This window comes from Haliaeetus leucocephalus, unplaced genomic scaffold (assembly GCF_000737465.1).
Source record: "Haliaeetus leucocephalus isolate CR32 unplaced genomic scaffold, Haliaeetus_leucocephalus-4.0 Scaffold848, whole genome shotgun sequence".
Taxonomy (NCBI): domain Eukaryota; kingdom Metazoa; phylum Chordata; class Aves; order Accipitriformes; family Accipitridae; genus Haliaeetus; species Haliaeetus leucocephalus.
Window position 1 is genome coordinate 1,160,090 of NW_010973284.1, and position 18,469 is coordinate 1,178,558.

General features: G+C 39.4%; 1 protein-coding gene across 7 annotated transcripts in view; it reads right to left on the reverse strand.

Moving 5' to 3' along the window:
• The window catches only part of NFIA (nuclear factor I/A), a 355,589-nt gene that overhangs the window by 40,444 nt on the left and 296,676 nt on the right, over positions 1-18,469 (reverse strand). For 2 of the 7 annotated variants that reach the window (XM_010582309.1, XM_010582307.1), the window contains exons 6-7: positions 18,285-18,323; positions 9,359-9,487 (exon numbers count right to left, since the gene is read on the reverse strand). The exons of 2 other annotated variants lie outside the window; for them this stretch is intronic. In XM_010582309.1, coding sequence (XP_010580611.1) covers positions 9,359-9,487; positions 18,285-18,323 — 168 coding nt within the window. The remainder of the gene's footprint in view (positions 1-9,358; positions 9,488-18,284; positions 18,324-18,469) is intronic. 3 more of the 7 variants (XM_010582305.1, XM_010582310.1, XM_010582308.1) reach the window with 2 other exon arrangements.

The following is an 18,469-nucleotide window of genomic DNA, read 5'->3' on the forward strand; positions in this document are numbered from 1 at the left end:
GTTTGATAAAAGGAAGAATCTACGACTATTAAACTGATCAACATTACAAGTGTGCTTGCCTTATACTAGAGAGAGGGAATTAAACACTAAAGTCTAAAAACTGTTGGCCCAGATACAGACCATTACTCAGATAGCTGTGTTGTGGTCACCAGCCCTGGTGTATGCAAAAATGGCCTTTCAAACAAGTTCTAACTGCAGAACACAACCGTGTTTCCAACTACATAGATCCTTACAAACATTTTTAATCAGTTAAAGGGCGTGAGGTAGTGGAGCACATTGCTATTTTCCCTATTTGGCTCTAAAAGGGGCAAGTGACCATGGACAAGCCCCTTCAGTCATGATTTTCAGAAATGCTTAATAAAAATTATAAAGTCATTGCTTCCAAAACCCACACCTAGAGTGATGCAAATTTTCCTAGGTATGAGAAGGGGCCATTACTACTTATGTGCTTCTGATGGGATATTACAAGTCTCAATCAGTGATTGTAAATTCTTTGAGATCTTCAAATGGAAGATAAAATAGGTCTTTGTCTATTATTTATTTACTTATTGACTTATTATTTATGTATCCCTAAGCAGCTCCATGCTGCCAAACCATATTTCTCTTGGCGTCTTTCAGCCTGTGACATTTATATTTTATTATTGACCTCACTAAATGACATAAAATATAAGTTCTACAACCTACGAAAATGTGTATTCCAGATCAGAACTTCATTTCTACCTGCTGTAGGTATGGAGGAGTTGGACTATCTGGCGTTATTAAATCTGTTATTGGGGGGAGGGGAGGTTGGAGGCAGGAATTATCCTTCCATCTCAAGGCAAGCATAAATATTTCAAAGCACACATGATTCTAATTCCATTGAAGCTCATCTGAAACATCCCAGAGTTTTTATTGAAAATGAGATGATAATGTATGGTGGCCTGCAACAGATATACCAATATTTTAAAACTACTGCTATTGGGCCAAGTAATTATGCAGTACAGCTGTTGCACGCTATACTGGATTTTTTAGTGTTTTATGAGTTCGTGGTGCTGTGCAGCACAGAAGTAAGAGGATTTTTCAGAGCACTGAATTCAAACGTCTGATTATGCAAGCCTGTCTTGTCTTTTCCTTTCTTGATTTGTAGTAGCCAATAACAAACTAAGTAACCAATAAAATAAGTTGCATTCATTGATTAGGGTAGCACTTCACATGTCTAAGGCAAATGAAGAAGAGCCAAAATTGTGAATTCTATTCAACTGAATGATCAGATAATAAAGAATCAGTTAATTTGAAACAGGTTATAGTTTTCTTCAGATATTTAGTACTCTTCTCAGGCCCTTCTCCTGGAACAAAGAAGCAGTCCTAATAAAGACGCATGGGATCCTTTCTCCCAGGGAGTGCTCACTGATGTGGTCAGGGGACTTTGTGATCGCACCTGCAGCACTCAGACAGATTTCTCCACCAGCACAGCCCAACATATGGGGAGACATATTGATCCATCCACCTTCCATCTCCTCTTCCAAAAAGCCTTGCCAACCCCTTAAAGTTCAGATGACTGGATGAAATTTCTTTCTTCATAAAGTCGTTTGAAGTCTTTGAAAGGGTCATTTAGTGTTCTTCTTCTCCCGCTCAGGAAAAGCCTAGTATCACCCTGCACTCCTCGCCTGTTCAAAGAAGTAGTGGTCTGGGGAATCAAAACCACTGTTCCTTCACAGGCATGAGGGCTAGTCCATCAAACCAGGCCAACAGTGGATTGGCTTCACTAGGGCACAATGCTCAGATACTTCCTCTATAAAGTGATAATTAAGTTTACTAATAGCTCATTAAACATTGATCAATCTTCCTAGAAATAGTAACTTTATAATCATAATGAAACAGGATCATTTTTATCAGCTTGTTTTTGAGGCCATTATAATTGGCTTCATTACAATTAAGAAAGTATTTTTTTAAAAGTCATTTCACTGGAAATGTTATAGAACAGTTTGTACTGCTAGATATTTCCACTTCAAGCTTCTAAGTTGCTTTAACTCCCTGCATGCTGTTAGCTTTCTCCTAGCATTTAAGTGATGCAAGTGCCAGTTCAAATTATGCAAGATGTATCCCACCCTTTGTACCCCAAAGGTACTTATTCTGAAAATTGACCATATTAGAGTACTAATTGGCTAAGCCACCATGCTGGCTGATGTGAAATGCTTTCAAACACCATGAAACAGCTGTGTTTATCGGAAATATGAAGAGTGACTTTTTAATAAGGAGATCTGGCAATAATCCAAATTTGTTGAAAGGAACTTACACTTCTGTGTATAATACAATACAAGAGGTAAAGAATAGAAGCCTAAAACAATAGCTTTAAGCCCACAGATTTTTGTGATGAAAGCAGTTACCCAAACAAGAAAAAAATAATTAAGAAACTTGGGCTGGGATTTGCAGAGGTCCTGAGAGAATTCATTAACTGCTTTTGAGTTTCAATGGGAGCTGCATCCCCGTAACTCTTTCAAAGGTTTCTGAAAGTCCCCATTTTTCTTACTGCCCATTAGGAGTAGACTTTAGGGTGACAAATGTAGAGCAATCTCTTATTCAGGTTAGCAAGGACTTGCCTCTACTTAAATACTGAGCTGCTGAGGGTAGGACTGACCAGTCCTAGGACCAGCCCTTTGAAAGGAATTCAGATCACTGGCAAACTTAAGTATTGCTTAAGTCCCATAATCGTGCAAAGGGGCTGTTTAGTAACAGGTCCGTGGATGAGCTAAATTCAAACTGATACTGTCTTGCATTCCCATTTGCAGTGACAAGGCTGGGAAATCATGGGGTGGGAGAACAAAAATAGGCCTTACCCTCCTAGCACGGGTAAAATTTAGCTATCACTGATACTTACTTCCACATTATGTGGGCAAACATAGATGAAACATTCAAAATATAATCTAAACAGCTGACCAATGCAAGAGATACAAATATCCTAAATATGACGGATGGACGATCTGTTCCTGACATCAAAAAGAAGGACTGAATCACAGAATATCCATCTCTTATCTCCAGAAGTCAGGTGCAGGTGGTCGGCTAAGCACTGCTGAAAAAACAGACCCATGGTATCTCCAAGTCGGGGCTGGCTATCAGCCCTTTTTTGCTGCTCTGAAGACCAGAGTGGTATAAGGCACATGGACTCTTTGTTCAGAAATACTCTTTCTGTAAGAGATTTTGCAGTAGCAAGTGGGAGGCAGAAGGACATTTTGCCAAGGCCCACGGAGTTCCTAGCAAAAGGAAAATATGCTTAAAGCTGTGTTTAGGCACAGGGTTTATTGGTGTACTCTGGATTGTTGAGTATTACAGGCTGCTTCTGAAAACCTGTAGAGCTGAACTGAGTGCTGGTTCCAGATTCTGGTATAGGCAGGGGGCCAGTTAAGTTAGCTATTTTGAGCAGATTGTTTTAAAACATGTCAAAATTCTTCTGCCTTTGGGAGATCAGAATACTATAGAACTGATTACATAGGTACAGAAATAAAAATCATACCTACAGAAAGCACTTCTCCCTTCCAAGACCATAGCTAGAGGTCAAAAAACCCTAATTTAACCTATTTGTGGAATTCCTACTTCACATCCAATGCTGGCAACTTTCGCATATTATTATTATTGTTTTTAATATACATGATGTATTCCCATATATAAGATAAAAACTACTGCTAGGAGAATATATCATGTCTTTCTTATAATGAAATGCAGTTGATAAGTTTACAATAGAAATGTAAATTCTCTAAAAAACCACAACCTTTATGTGTGTGATGATATAATTCTGCTCTGATACTAAAAAGGGCATGGTAATGGAATCTGTGACTTTGGAGTGATATATTGCTGTTAAGTTAATAGGACTCCACATTCCCATTTCTAATATCAGTGTTTTTTTCCCCTTTCATTCTGTAGATGGTAAGCTGATACTACATAAACATTGTTAAAGCTATAGTTCCACGCTACAGTAATTCACTTAACTTTAACATGATTTATGGTTCTGTCAATAGAGGAGGTTGAAAATCCAGAGCTCTGATGCTTAAACATGGGTTCCATATTTAAAGCAATAATGTGCTTTTTGTGTGTGTCTGAAACTAGAAGAATTTAGCATAAAGCAGAGATAAAAATATTATAGTTCACTGCACTGTTTAAAGCATATAGTTTAACTTCACGGATACATCAAAGAGAGCAAAGAAACTGAACACAGAATCAGTAAAAGCACGGGTAAAATACTTTGTTCCCGCAGCACTTTATTTTTATATTATTTTTTAGGGATGCATGAAATCCTATTAGTATTTTTAACACTCCCCCTTTTTCATTCTTTTGCTCAGTTAGATCAGCTCCTTTTGTCAGGATGAGTTTAAATCTGGGTCCACTGTGTTAATCACCCCCCATTCTTCTTTCTGGCACTTAACCCTCCAGGCATTTTGCCTCTTTAGGAGATTAAGCGACCAAGTCATCTTGTTGCTCTAACATGTCCTCACTGGAGCAACATATTAACACAACTCCTCTGCAAAAGAGCCCTCTTTAGAAGTTTGCTGCAGGGATGACAAATTAACCCAGCATGGTGTCCCACACATCTATCTCAGTACAAATTATTAGTGTAATAGAGCTTTTAGTTATGCATTTATCTAGTAATTATTGAACGGTTATACAAAACGAAGCTGAGCAATCATGGCCCTTTATGAGGCAATCTCAGTGGGTGGTCTTACAGTTAATTTAGGATAGGACTGTCTAAGCAGTTCACTCACACACAAATTAGCTGAACAGCCTGCTCCTTTAAATATTTCCTATGTCACAGGCTAACTCTTTACAATACAACAAAGGTAGAGTTTTAATTACACGGTTCCTGACTTTTGTTTAGCTGAAGCTTTAACCGTTTGCAAGCCTTCCTCTCTGCCCTCCCCTGCCTGGGATATGGGAGTAGATGGCTGTTTGGGTAGGGTATCTCGTAATTACTAAACCCTGACCTTGAGGCCATCTGTTAGGAAACTGTTTTTCCTTCAGCATCATATTATTTCAAAGTGAGTGGAGAAAATAAAAATCTTCACCTATACAGTCAGCTATCCTGACATTGTAAACTGGACCGTTGCTTTTCACTGTTGCAAAAGCAACACTCGTCTGTTGGTCAGCGTTATGCTATTTATGGTTTCTACTCAACTTTCTTACCCTTGTGGTGTGGCTCTCTCCTCTTTTGGCTGTGTTACATTACCATCGCCTGATCTGAGGCGTCTGTATCAGAATGAAGTTGCACTGCTTTGTTTTTGTCAAAATTCAAAGGAAAGTAGAAGGTTACATTAGTCTGCCAGCTGACAGCATCAAGGAGCAGCCACGGATAGTTGTACGGAATAGGATAGTACAAAATGTCCTTTTACACTGTGTAGCTCTGGAGCAACTTAGCAGGAATTATCCCTTTGATTCACTTGAAGCTGGCTGACAGGACAGCTAACAGGCACTGATATTTTGGTGACCCCGTGGAGAATTTTGATAGAGAAGGGCACAATGTCTTCCCAGATATGTGACATGAAGTTTTTGCCACTTTGGCACAAACAGAGAGTACTATCCTGCATAGTTTCCCTGGTAGGCCTTGTCCTGATAAAAATCTCAATGGCAATGCTTATTATGGAGGAAATTAATATAATGGGAACCACTCCACTGGTTGACTGTCATCCCTTCTTCTCTTTCTGCTCACACACCCACTTCCTTGAGTTCTTCCTTTTGTGCAGTATTTCTTGTTTCTTGTAATTGTGTTTCTCCTTCATTTATCTTCCTAACATACCATCTCATTCTTTTTCTTTTCTTGCCTTTTCTTCCTTGCTTTTTGGCTTGCAGGATCTATGCTGTCACATTCTGTGGAAATGCTTGAATGCTCTACAGCACAGGCTGCTGTATGTCCTAGGTTTACAAGATCGTGGTCAATTTAACATTTCAGCCAGCTCCAGATAAAAAGCCACTAGAGTGTAAGTAGCAATACATGGAAGCCTAAAACCACTTATGTAAATACTGCTGTCACCCATACTATTTAAATCCTTCACTGTCTGGTAAAGAGTTCAAGTGGGCTAATGTCTGGGAAACTTTGTTAGATGCCAGCAATACATGATGGCTTTGCAATACTGGAGTACTGTGGTGAGCTACATTGACCACCGAATAATCTAACTCGTAGGTAACAAAAGTATGCTGCGTGGGAGATAGAGATCTGACTGCTAGAATTTTCAATGCTTTGAAATAAATTCTAAAACTGATAGTGATGCTAAAGCCACCCTATAGGTGATCAATTTACCATCTGCCAGACACTGAATCCTAACCACACTGGTCCAGAGAAGACATATGGTGCATTCATAGAGTCATGCCCAAAAAACTGCCATCATCAAGTGAGGCTCCATGAATCACTTTGCTAGCTTATCACCAAAGAAACTTGGATCTTACCACCATCTGTTGGAACTACTGAGGAGTCACTGAAGCATTGGCATCCATGCGCCAGCACTCACTGCACATCTGGTCCTTTGGTCAGCCAGCTCAGATCCTCTCTGCTGGCTACTGCCCAGCTGGGTTGAGTACTGGCAGCAGCACCAATGCAGATAGGAAACTAGTGCACAGCCTTCCACAACACGGTACAGTACAGATAATTTCATGAGAACAGAGGTTTTCCAACTGGTCCATTGAATGGAGCACCTTATAGCTAAGGAATCCTTTTAAGGATCTACTCCTCCTCCAAGCAAGTTTTGTTTCCAAAATGACTCATTGTGGGGATCACTGGGAAGGGCACTCAGTATCCTGGGATACCCAAGCATAAGACTGTGTGCTGTGTTCTAAGGAATGTTTGGAAGTGTGTGAAAGATTCGGCAATATTCCTGAGAAGTTATAAATCACTGGTTGTCAATGACAACACCTGCCATGAATAGTCTACAGCTTCTTCTCTGCTGTCTATTTTCATCATGCTTTACAAATGCATCTCATATACACATCCAAGTGATAAACTTGCACATATGAACATCAGAAGGAGATTGAACCTTCTTGTAGTCATTCAGTTGGATGAGGAGCTTACTCTGATGGTGACCTACTTATGACTTTCCTTTCTTTGAAATATCTCTGCAGACTGAAGATTTAATCCTGCTCTTACTTTCCTGAAGACTACTCAGAATGACCTGCCACTGACCATTTACATAATGCATATGTATCCAAACAGAATGCAACATGTGTGTACTATATTATACCTATCATTTCTGCACAAAGGTACAGTAACTAATGGTGCATATGAATTGCTCAAAGATTATATCCTCTTATACGATTGCATTATACTCTTTATGTTGCCACTTTTGATACCTGAAAAGCTTCTCTCTTCTGCTTACTGTCCTAAAGTACACTGGAGGGAATGGGATAAAGAACAAAGCTGGATTTGCAGAAAATAATCCATCTCAGTATATTACCCTTTACTAACAGAGCAATTGTTGTAGAAAAGAAATAAACACAGACAGTGTGCTGTGGGAGAAGAATACCGAAGAGGAATGTCCAAAAAGAACAAAGAACTAAGTCTGGAACAAGATTTTTTCCAGGATGATGACACTTAAAGAATCCATGGATGGATTCAGAGGGATTTTTCCTGAAAGTCTACAAGACTTTGTTTGTGAACAAGCATAAAATAGAAGATGCTTCTACATGATGTTACAGAAGAACTGTTTTTGCTTAACCTGTTAGGAACCATGATGACTAGAAACAGTGTTACTTCTTTATGGAGTTAGTAAAGACATCTCCTTCCAAACAAACATAATTTGGGAACTCTAATCATTGTATTTCCTCTTTCAAATTCTGACTGTCTTTGAATGTTCTTCTCACATAGCCGATGGATATCCCCCAGTGCACAGAAAAAGTCTTGTTAAAACAGACTGTAGATGAGATTTAAACAAGACCTCACCAGTGATACATTTCCTCTCTCAACCACACAAAAATCCAAAATACGGAGGGTCTAAACAGGGGCAGAGAAAGGCATTCAGTGATCTTAAAAATAAGTGTGAGGTAAAACATAGCTAAATACAGAAAGGGCTATTAACTAATCAATCAACAACTCAAATCTAAAAGGCTGAACTTCTAGAAGACAGGAATTCAGAGTCAGCTGATGTGCACTGAATATAATGTTAATGGAACATTCATATTATTCACACTTATATCACCAATTATCAAAGCTTTTAAAAGAAGATATATTTGCCAGATAGCTCAGATCCAAATTTCAAGGGAAATCTGTATAGAACTTAGATGCCTAAATATCTTCTGAGGATCTAGGTGCGTGCCTAAGGGTAATAAATAATTTTTATGGGATTAACCACAACAAATCAAACTACAATAACTAGATTTAACAAAGCACAAAAACCTATTAAGTGCAATTCTGACCTCGCTTCAACTTAGTGTAATTCCACTACTTCACACTGCATCACCTGGACTGTGCAGACAAAGGGGCTCCTCCTGGTTTATGCTGCCCTCAGTAAACCTACACTAAACCAAACAGCCATTTCAAAATAATTTCTAGTATGAATTGCTAATATGCCTTTTTATGCTTCACCATTCGACCAATTTCTTAATAATCTTCTCTAAATGAGACAAAATTTCATAGCAGAAGGAAACATGTCATGACCATTCATTCCTATTTTTTTATCTTGCAAAAAGGTTTGTAAAGAGATTCATTCTCTTTACAATATGTATATTACTATGCCCAAGTGAGTTCCTTTTCAAATGTGAACTGAGTATTGCATTTAGTTTTCTAGGCTAAATGCAAATGCATCTTTCTAACAAAAATGTATAAGCACATCTAGACCCTGAGGACATCTCTTTTACTTGGAAAGTCAGTCAGAAGAGTAGTGTGAAGAAAACCAGCCAAAGCATTGCAGGAACCAGCTTCCAAGGAGTCCCCTAACAAGGCAGTTCTTCAGCACACTGATACCAACAACACAAGCACTAAACGACTGGCAGAAACAAAGCCATAGTCCTGGAAGACAGGCATGGTTCGAAGTGAGTGATGGGTCCCTATCTTGAGCAGTTAGAATGAATCTATGTTGTGAATGGACATAAGCAGAAGACGCTTTCTGTAACAGATTCTGTCCCTTTCCCCACCCTCTTCAAATAAAACCCCAAGCCCCCAGAAACCAGCGTTTCCACCTTAGGCACTGTCGAATGGTCATCAGGAGTTTTACCAAACAGCCCAGCCTAGTAAAACCAAACGCAGGTCTTGACAACTAAAACCTCTGGGTTATCAAGCTTGTGAAGCAGAGCCTCTCACTGGGTGGGTCACACGTGGCGATGACTTTCCGTGGAAAGGTGCTGGGATGGACACTGGGTGCCGTGGCTAATGCTTAAGCTGCCTGGGGGCTCTTGGGTTAGGCCTCACCTCTGGGTCCTGTAATGACAGGTCGATGGTGCTGTGTGAAAGCCGTTCCAAGGGAGGAGGTCTGCGAAGGCGAGGGACTGCTGAAACCAGACTTCTCTGACTTCTTTAATGTAGTTGGCGATGGCATTCCTGGCAAGAATGATTGATAAGTGCAATTTAATAATGCTAGGTCATGGAACGACAGCCTATGCATTGTGAAAGTGGGTGCAGAAGCAGCTAGATAAACTTAAAGGACAAATGAAACGGAATACAACAGCAAGCTGAAAGCTCACTTTTATTTGTGGTCTTTTTTGAGGCAGAAGCGGCCATGGTTTGCTCTGAGCAATGAGTACTAAAAGGCAGCCATATTTTTCTTTTAAATCTGAAATATGGATAAGATGCAGCTTATTATTGCTACTGAAACCTACTCTGCTTTATTTTTAGAAATCTGTAATAGCTGGAGCATTTGGATTTTTACAGGCTTTTTATGAGTTCTGTCTTTCACTCACTGGTTTAGTAGATTATTGCAAATGGATCTTTTAAATGTGCTGCACGACTCAAGGCACAACTAGAGAATGAAGTTTTCTGAGTTCAAACTCTGCCTTTCCTTACTCTCTTGACTTCAAAGGTATTTGAAAGTAATATATTTATGTGGTTCCCTTTTGCTTTCAAATTTTTTTAAAGGGTGAATGGTATTTGTGTCTTGATATTAGAAGCCACACTGGAATTATTTCAGAGTTGTTATTATGCCCTTGAACTATATCAAAGGCTTCCAATGAAAATCAGAGTTAAGTTGCCACTGGGTGAAACCTCTCCTGTGGACAGGCAGAAAAGGTGTAATGCTAATATGACCAGTTTGTTATACTCTGTAAGAATAACTCCTGTTGATATCATACCAAGCTCATGGCACCAAAGAAATTAGTGGAATGAATATATTGCAACAGGCTCTTAAAACCTGAGCCTTTTCTGCGTATGATTTATGCTTGGATAAAAGAATATTACAGCATAGACATGAAGAACATGTATGTGTGTCTGTATTATTTTCTGTATTTTTGTAGTTCTAGAGGCATATGGGTATTCTGATTATCTGCACATACTCTGAAAACACATGATTTCCGGTATATATAGTATATCCGACATTTTGCATATCCGTAGGGATATAGCAACACAAAGGTGCAGACTAGTTGAGGTTTCAGGTGCAAAAGCAAAATATCAGATAATGTGGAAGTTGAACTTCCGCTAGCAAAGTCATTCAACCTTATTTCCAACTCTGTATTTTATAGCATTTAATTGTTAAAAAGTAAAGAGGGAGGCCTGGACAATATTATCTCTGGACAATATTATTAACTTTATATTTAATAACACTAGTTTTATAGTCCCTGGGATGTTGACTGCAATATGCAGGAGCCTTCTTGTACTTTATGCACTGCACTGCTGGGGTCTTAATGGTTTCAGTGAGGTTTTGCAGTTTATATTTCAGAAAGTTAAATAAAGTAAGGGAATGGTTAGAGTTCCAGTGTTGTACTTGCAGCTTTCTGTCTCAAAACTGTTTGCTACGAGGGTTTGCTTTTGTGGTGGCTTTTTCCTCATAGCAAGAAAGGTTACATACTTAATCTTTTAAAAATAAAAGTTTAGAACTGACAGACTATTGTGTAAGAAAAATACTGGGTTGTTTTTTTTTCATATTGGTCTTAAGGACTTTGGAGTAGGGACAAAAGCAAAAAGAGTTGGTTCAGTTTGGGGGTAAGAGAGGAGAGGAGACTGAAGTAAGGTATTTCAATGAAATATTCCAATGCAGCCTGCTGAGTTTCTGCTCAAATGGCACGTTGGGATGTTAACTTAGTTATTGCTCTGTGTTTGAGAGTCCACATTCAGGACAAGGACACTCAAAAGAGTAATGGTGCTGTTGACCCAGATTTCCTTATGATGGAGGAACTGGGGATGGAAACACCAAACGAGTGTCAACCCCAGCCCTAAACACAAAGTCAAGGGTCAGTGGCGATGTTTGTGCTTGGGGAGGGGTAGAGGAACTACGCTGCTGGCAACAAGGCCGTGGGTACATCTTCTCTATGCTGGGCTGTGGAAGGGGCTAGGTTTGCCCCCTCAGGAAGGTTTTAAGGTAGCAGGCTCTGTCCCTCTAAGTGCAAAATATCATGGACGGGACAAGCGACTATTTATGCACAGGGATTATCACAGTAAAATATGCCTGCTTGTGAGCTGCTCTAACTGCAAGGTTGTGCAGCTCTCTTGCGTGGAAACCCAAGGCCCCCCACGCAGCTGACAGTTCCACAGCCCATGAGCAGAGATCCAGGAGGGGACGTGAGTACCTGTGCCCTGGGCAAGTAACAGAGGTTGTGGAAGGAGTAAGATCTCTAAGTCTATGCACCGTATGGTTCAGCTGGCTCATGAACTCCCTGCTTTCCCCCATAACCTCTAGCTGCATACCCTCTTCAGGGTTATGGGAAAGATAATAAAGCTTCTGAGAAAGTGAAGAAGCTGTTCTTTTACCCCTGTGCTAAAAAACCTGCTTGACTCATCTAAACCATGGTAGGGGGAAGGGGCAGAGAGAACAGTGGAATATGGTTTAAAGCTGTAGCAAGTTCATGTGGTTGTGTCCAAACACTGGAACTTGAGGAGCTACAACAAAGCTCATGAATGACCTTGCACTGTGGCAATGCTAAGCAGTGTCATGTTCATATAGGGATGGATTTTATAAGGTCGAGGCAGCTGTTTTCATGTGAAAATAGAGATTTTAATGTAGCACTATGTCGTAAAATTGAGTAGAAAGACAAATTGAAGCACTGATAATTGTTTCCTGCTTTTGTTATATTTGTTATCATCGTTCTGATTGCCATTATTATCACTACTTTGGTGGGTTTTTTTTATGTCAGGGTATTCTGAAATGTATTGGTTTGGAACAGTCCAACTCTACCATGTTTTTATTTTGTTTAAGGTTTGTAATGACACATTTTATTTTGAGTGATCATATCCATCAGATCTCAAGAAAAAAATGGCTGCTTCCTAGTTCAGAAGAATATGCAAACAGGAGCTTAATTACATCACTTAATATTGACCAAGAGAAAGAATAAGATGAGCTTGCCAGCTCATTTCCAAAGCATGTTTTGTCCTTTAAGAGGGGAGGGTATGACAGAAAGTTAGGCAGTGCAAAGCAATTAGCATCATTCACATTTTATGTTGCGCTAGCATGGTGCTCTAGCAGCAAAATTCAAACATTCTTTGAATGGGTTAATAAAAGAAGAAATACAGTCGGCATGCAAGAAAAAGGTTTCCAAGAACAAGCCAAAATATGTCCCATTCTTCTAAATTTATCACAGCCATGTCACATTATCCTTGAGACTGCCAGGAGTGTCAATTTTTTTGCAATTTAAAAAAAATATCTCATTTAGCACCATATGTTTGGTTAATGTGCCTGATATATCCTGCGTATTCTTTAGTCCATCCATTTCTAATACTCATTTTCTTTTTTTTCCCCCTTGCTAAGCCATATGTTACAATGCTGGTCATTCTATCGAAGCTTCTTTCAGGAGCTGAGAAGGAGAGTGAGGGAACTCTGGTTTAATCACCCAGAAAAAAATTGAATCTGATACTACAAGTCTCACTCTTAGGTAAGTAGTCTCAACACTTGAGTTAGCATTGTAGGTGCCTGGTGCCTATGAAAATCAGGCCACCTATGAGATGGCATGGTGTATATTAACAACTGTGAGGCAGAAACTAAGATAAATGACTAAATATGGAATTAGGTGTTTAATTATTGGCACCCATGTTTGAGACTCTTGGCTAGTTTTAAAGGTCTTCTGTTTCATACCTAATGAGTTTTAACACATTTAGTGGTCCCCAGTCTGCAGCTTCCCCTCCTGTGTTGCTCAGGGATGCAGGAAATTAAAAAGTTAAAACTGAAGCTACCCCGGGCAGAGCCCAGGGAGGATGCTGCTGCCTTGCACGGCTTTCCTCAGCATTGTTCCCAAGAGCTAATGAATATTGGGGACCACTGCACTGAAGACCAGATTTTGGCACTTCACATGGCCCCAAAGAAGGGGTAGTGCCAGCTCGTAAGGACACCTCTGAGTCCCGATTCTCCTCTGTCTCCTCTCTGGTGCAGGGCAGCAACAAATTACAATATCCCCCAACCCATCTCAGCTGCGCTGGCCGGTGAATAGGGAATGGAGCCAAGGATCCTCCCCGTTCCCTGCCTCTTTCTATCCATCTGCTCCAAGCAAGGAATAAACAAGAACAGCCAAAACACAACGGCTGGGTAACCCAGGTGGAGTTTAAAAGTGTTTCTTACTATTCTGTGTATAGGACTGTTGTCCAAATCACAGTCACACCTGGCACTTCTAGGAAACACAGATTTCACAATTCAGGTCTGAGTCTCCTCTGAATGTTATTTAGAGTGCAAGAGAAGAAAATCAGACTTAGTCTATTTTCATCTTACGGCAGCTTTTAACTACAGAATAAATGGAAAAGTTAATTGCTAAATAAAAAAGAAAATAAAGGGATTTGTGGCATAAAACGCAGATGGAAGTCTGAGTGGGTGTGTTACTTTAACTTAATGTATGTGTGTTCATGTGATTCTATAAGTATATGTATGCCAAACATGTATGGTCTTAGCCTGCTCCCATTAACATGAATGCGTTTTTTTCACTGGACAGAGGGAACCAGATCAAAGACCATGATGGTGCTAAATGGAACAAGATGTGTACTTCCATATTTTTTTCCAAAAGGAAATATTAATTTGACATTGGTTTTTCAGTTAAAAAGAATTTTAATTGCAGTACACAATAAGCAGAAAATTCAGACAACAATAATCTTGAAACTGTTAGCAGCATTATATTTCTATCAAGGAGTCTGTGTGCCTTTTCAACATTAGAGCTTTCTGAATTTTCATTAATTTGGCATTTCCCTAAACACACAAGTTATTTTGTTCATTCCACATCATGCATCACACCCTTCTGCTCAATGCATAATGCAAGCGTAAATGGGATCCTTGTCCTTGAGAGACTCTGGTTACTGGAGCCATTGCATGGATGTTGAAGTCCCGCAGTAAGACTTTCCAAAACTCTGCACTTCGCAAACCTCCAGCCCAAGTTTAATCAGTGAATGCACAGGAATACTTCATGTTCCTCATCTTCTAAGGGGCACTGGAGCATTGTGATGGTTTTAATTCCTCTACCTCCTTATGTTTGCCAGTACTAGAAACGCACCACATAAGAGTCTTCCTTGAGTACAGCTAAAGATCTTCAAATTTTCATGTATGAGGCTGATATATATTTAAATGTACCAGAAAATGATGCGTGAGAATTGAATGCACAAATCCTTCCCAGAACAAATAAATATCTGTGAACCTATTTTCCATATACCTATGCACCTTACTAACAGAGGTACTGAAATTAAGATTAACTTTGATGGAGTGAATGGAGTCACAGCAGTGTAAGAGGAGAACAATTTCCCTTCTCTCAGAATCTATAGCTATATCTGTATCTATACCTGTATATCCATCCAATTTCACTTGATTAATTACTAACATCATTCTGACTGCACACATCTTAAACAATAACTCCACCTCAAGCTAGCCACATTGGTAGACCAGCTAAAACTCATCTCCAAAGACGACTTTTGGATAATTACCCCAATATTCCCAGTTGCTCTCTGCCACTAGACTCTTGATGGAGATTTATAACAAAAGCTATGAATGAAATATGGTCTGGATCTTCATTCTCAAGGGACACTATGAAAAGGAATCACGGAAGCTCAGATATTACCAGGTGGACCATGAACTCAACAACATGCAGAACAAATAGATGATGCAGAAAAACAAGTTGGCTGTTGAAGAAAAAACTGATATATGGGAAGAATTTTTCAAGGAATTTTCATCCGTCTATGCAAATTATTCCAGCAATTTCACTGAAATCAGTATCAACAGAAAAGCTGATCAACTGCTTCTTTTTCTGGGGAATTTTTAATTTCAAGCTTCTTGAAATTTTGATGGCTATACTACTGTCAGTCATAGTAAGTCTGTTCTACTTAGTGCTGAGCAAACTTTATTTGTCATCAGCTGAGATATGATCACACTAACTGCCATCCATCAGTTTACTGTATTAGTTGCTCCAGTATACACAAAATAAAACACAGATGGAAATTCACTCATCCTAATGAAGTGATGAATGAAAGTTCTGAATGGAGACTTGCTACCCTGGTTGCATTCTGAGTTACCATGATCACTGATTAACTACCTGCCAGTGAGTACCTCGCTTCACAAGACTAAATCCAGCTTAATAAACAGTGATTTTACAGAAGAAAAATGAAAGCTCCCCCTCTATCCACTTATCAAACTACTGCATATGCATCACCAACACACACAACCAGTTTCCTCAGAACTCGACATCTGACAGATCATCAGGAAAACAGAGCTAATCTATCCGTACCCATCAACATCGTATCATAGGTGACTGCCAGATACTTAAGAAGCTATCCAAAAGAAATGTCACAACTCTTTTTCAAGACACTACAAAAGAAATGTTCCAAATAAAATAAAGCAAATGCACGTACAAGTAAATGAGCCAAAGAACTTAATAAAAAGAGATTGATTAAAATGAGGACCAGAATGTTCAAAAAGGACTGAGAGAGAGAGGTGCCAAAGGCGCATTACATGGATTCAATGGCTTTAGGTTTTAAATGCTTTTGGACTCCTCAGCAATTTTTAGCCAAAAATGATAATTCAAGTTAGAATCAAAATTCTGATGTCACTTAGGAAAAAGAAGGCTGAAATTTCTCCTTTGTAAATGAGCACTGCTCCATTTACAAAGGAGAAATATCAGTTTATACTGATGGAAAATCTTGCCTACAGGATTTTAAAACCGAGCGCTACAATATTCACCATTATTTTAAAATCCTACCCCATTAAAATCTGCCTTAAATTGTGTGGTGCAATGTTCCCACAGAGTACTACCTTATCTGTTTGTATCTTCTGTTTACAGAATCATCTGGATTGTTTAGATCTCTTAAGTTAGCCTTCATTCCTACTTTGTCACCCAAGTGGTTCTTTCAATAACTAATAAACTAGTACTCAACATATTACCAATTTCTTCAAAATACAATTTTTTGAGTTTTATATTTAAAAACTTTAATGGAATTGTAATAAACAGCAAGATAACAGTTTAATTTTCCCTTTGATTTAATGTTAGCTTCAGTATCATTTTGCATTGTATAAATATATATTGTAATAAGAATAAAAAAAAATTTCTAATGATGTCTTTAGACATCTTGTCTAAAATTCATGACTACATTTGTTTCATTTCAAATGTTGTTTGAGAGTTTTTCAGCATACTTGGCGGATTCAATGTAGCAGCAGGGACAAACTGCAGCCATCCATAGGAGAATATACCTTTATGTGGGTGCTTTGGGGATGGAACATCTATAGCTGTAAGGCAAAAAATGCCATCATAAATTTGGATGGCATTTACAAAGCCCTCTAAAAAGTCTTTGCATATGATTATAGCTGAGGTATGATATTTTTGCAAGTAAAAGACCCAGAATAGATTTATGTTTCAACTATATCTTCCTGAGATGCATATGGATGCTAAATTGCAAGTGATACTAAAGGGAATTTTAGTAACTGAAGAGGATGGAGTCAAATTTTCTGGTTGTTTCCCCCCCCCCCCCCAAAAATCATTGCCCATTTTTTGCATGTCATCAAAAGATCATTGGGTATCCAGGCTATATATAACAATGATGGCTGCTAAATGCCGAAGGCATGAGATGGAGATGGGTAAATATGCAGATTTTTTCGACCTGTGACCTCAGTTACTGCATGGTAATGTTCTTAAATGACTTTTATGATGACACGACTAAGTTTGGTGTTAATATTGGTTTTGAAGACTTAATTGGTATACACTGCTGTTGAACATATGTTTTAATTAATAAAAGAGCTGTCGTCAGGATTGAAAATAGCTCAGGTAATTTACCATGTACTGCAAAGTCACCTGATTTCTGCACAATTTGAGGTGAAGAGTTTATACATTATTCCAAAGAAAGAAAGAAAGAGTTGCAAACTGAATTCATGTGCATCGTACCAAACTGAAATGGATTTATAATTTGACAGGTCAAGAGTGTACTCATGGAACTGTTATGTATTGCTATCCAGTGGTTCTTGGTATTTTTACCATATGACTGCCTAGGTTTGACAGTCACAGGACTGAACAGTCATCTCGTTTCTCCGTAACACAAAAAATAATTTGTAGCTGACCTACGGCTGCTGTGCTCTTTTACTGGAAAGTGTCCATTGCCAGTTGCCCGCTGGTGAGCGCCCGCTGGAATGGCACTGCGGACCTGCCACCGGCAGCTCCTGGGGGAGGCTTGGCAGAGACTTAAACTCCCAGGCAGCAGGGACTTAAACTTGCTTTCCAGCAGATCGGCTCTCAGGCAGGTGATATCAGATAGGTGAAATCGGCCTCGTTTTTCTGCATTCCCAGTGGCTTTAGCATTCTGGGAGGAACAAAGAATCCCCCTGGAAAAAATAAAATCTTCCCATTGCAGAGAAGACAGAGCACAGCAGTTTGGCTTTGGCATTGTTTCCAGAGGAGCCGTGTATGACCATGCCGCCTGCAGGTCTGCTTGTGTGATCTGCCCAACACCTCTCTCATCTACTGAGCAATTTAAAACACATCCAACAGAGAGGCAGAGGGCTCGCAGGGAAAAAGGGGAAAAGTCCCTGTAAGTTTCATGAAAACAGGCATGGGAAGGGCAGAGGTAACATGTAAATGCTCTCTCCAGTGCTGTCACTCTCGCAAAGTGCCTGGCACGAGCTCTCTCCTTACTAGGCACTGGAGAACCCACACAAGAGGGACACCTGGTACATCCCCCCAACCAACACAAAAGGTCTATGCACCGAGAACAAGAGCATTGGCATTGTTTGAATAAGCACACCCACCATGTAGTGCTCCGCGGTGTTCGGGGTTTCTTAGATATCCTAATTTTATAAAAGAAAGTAAAAGAAGAAAAAAGAAACAAGGTGAGAGAGAACACTATCATATTTTGTAGCAAGCAGGATACTGTGTGAAATCTTGGCCCAGTGAAGTGATAAAGGGGAAGCTTTCAGTTTGCTTAAGGGAAAAC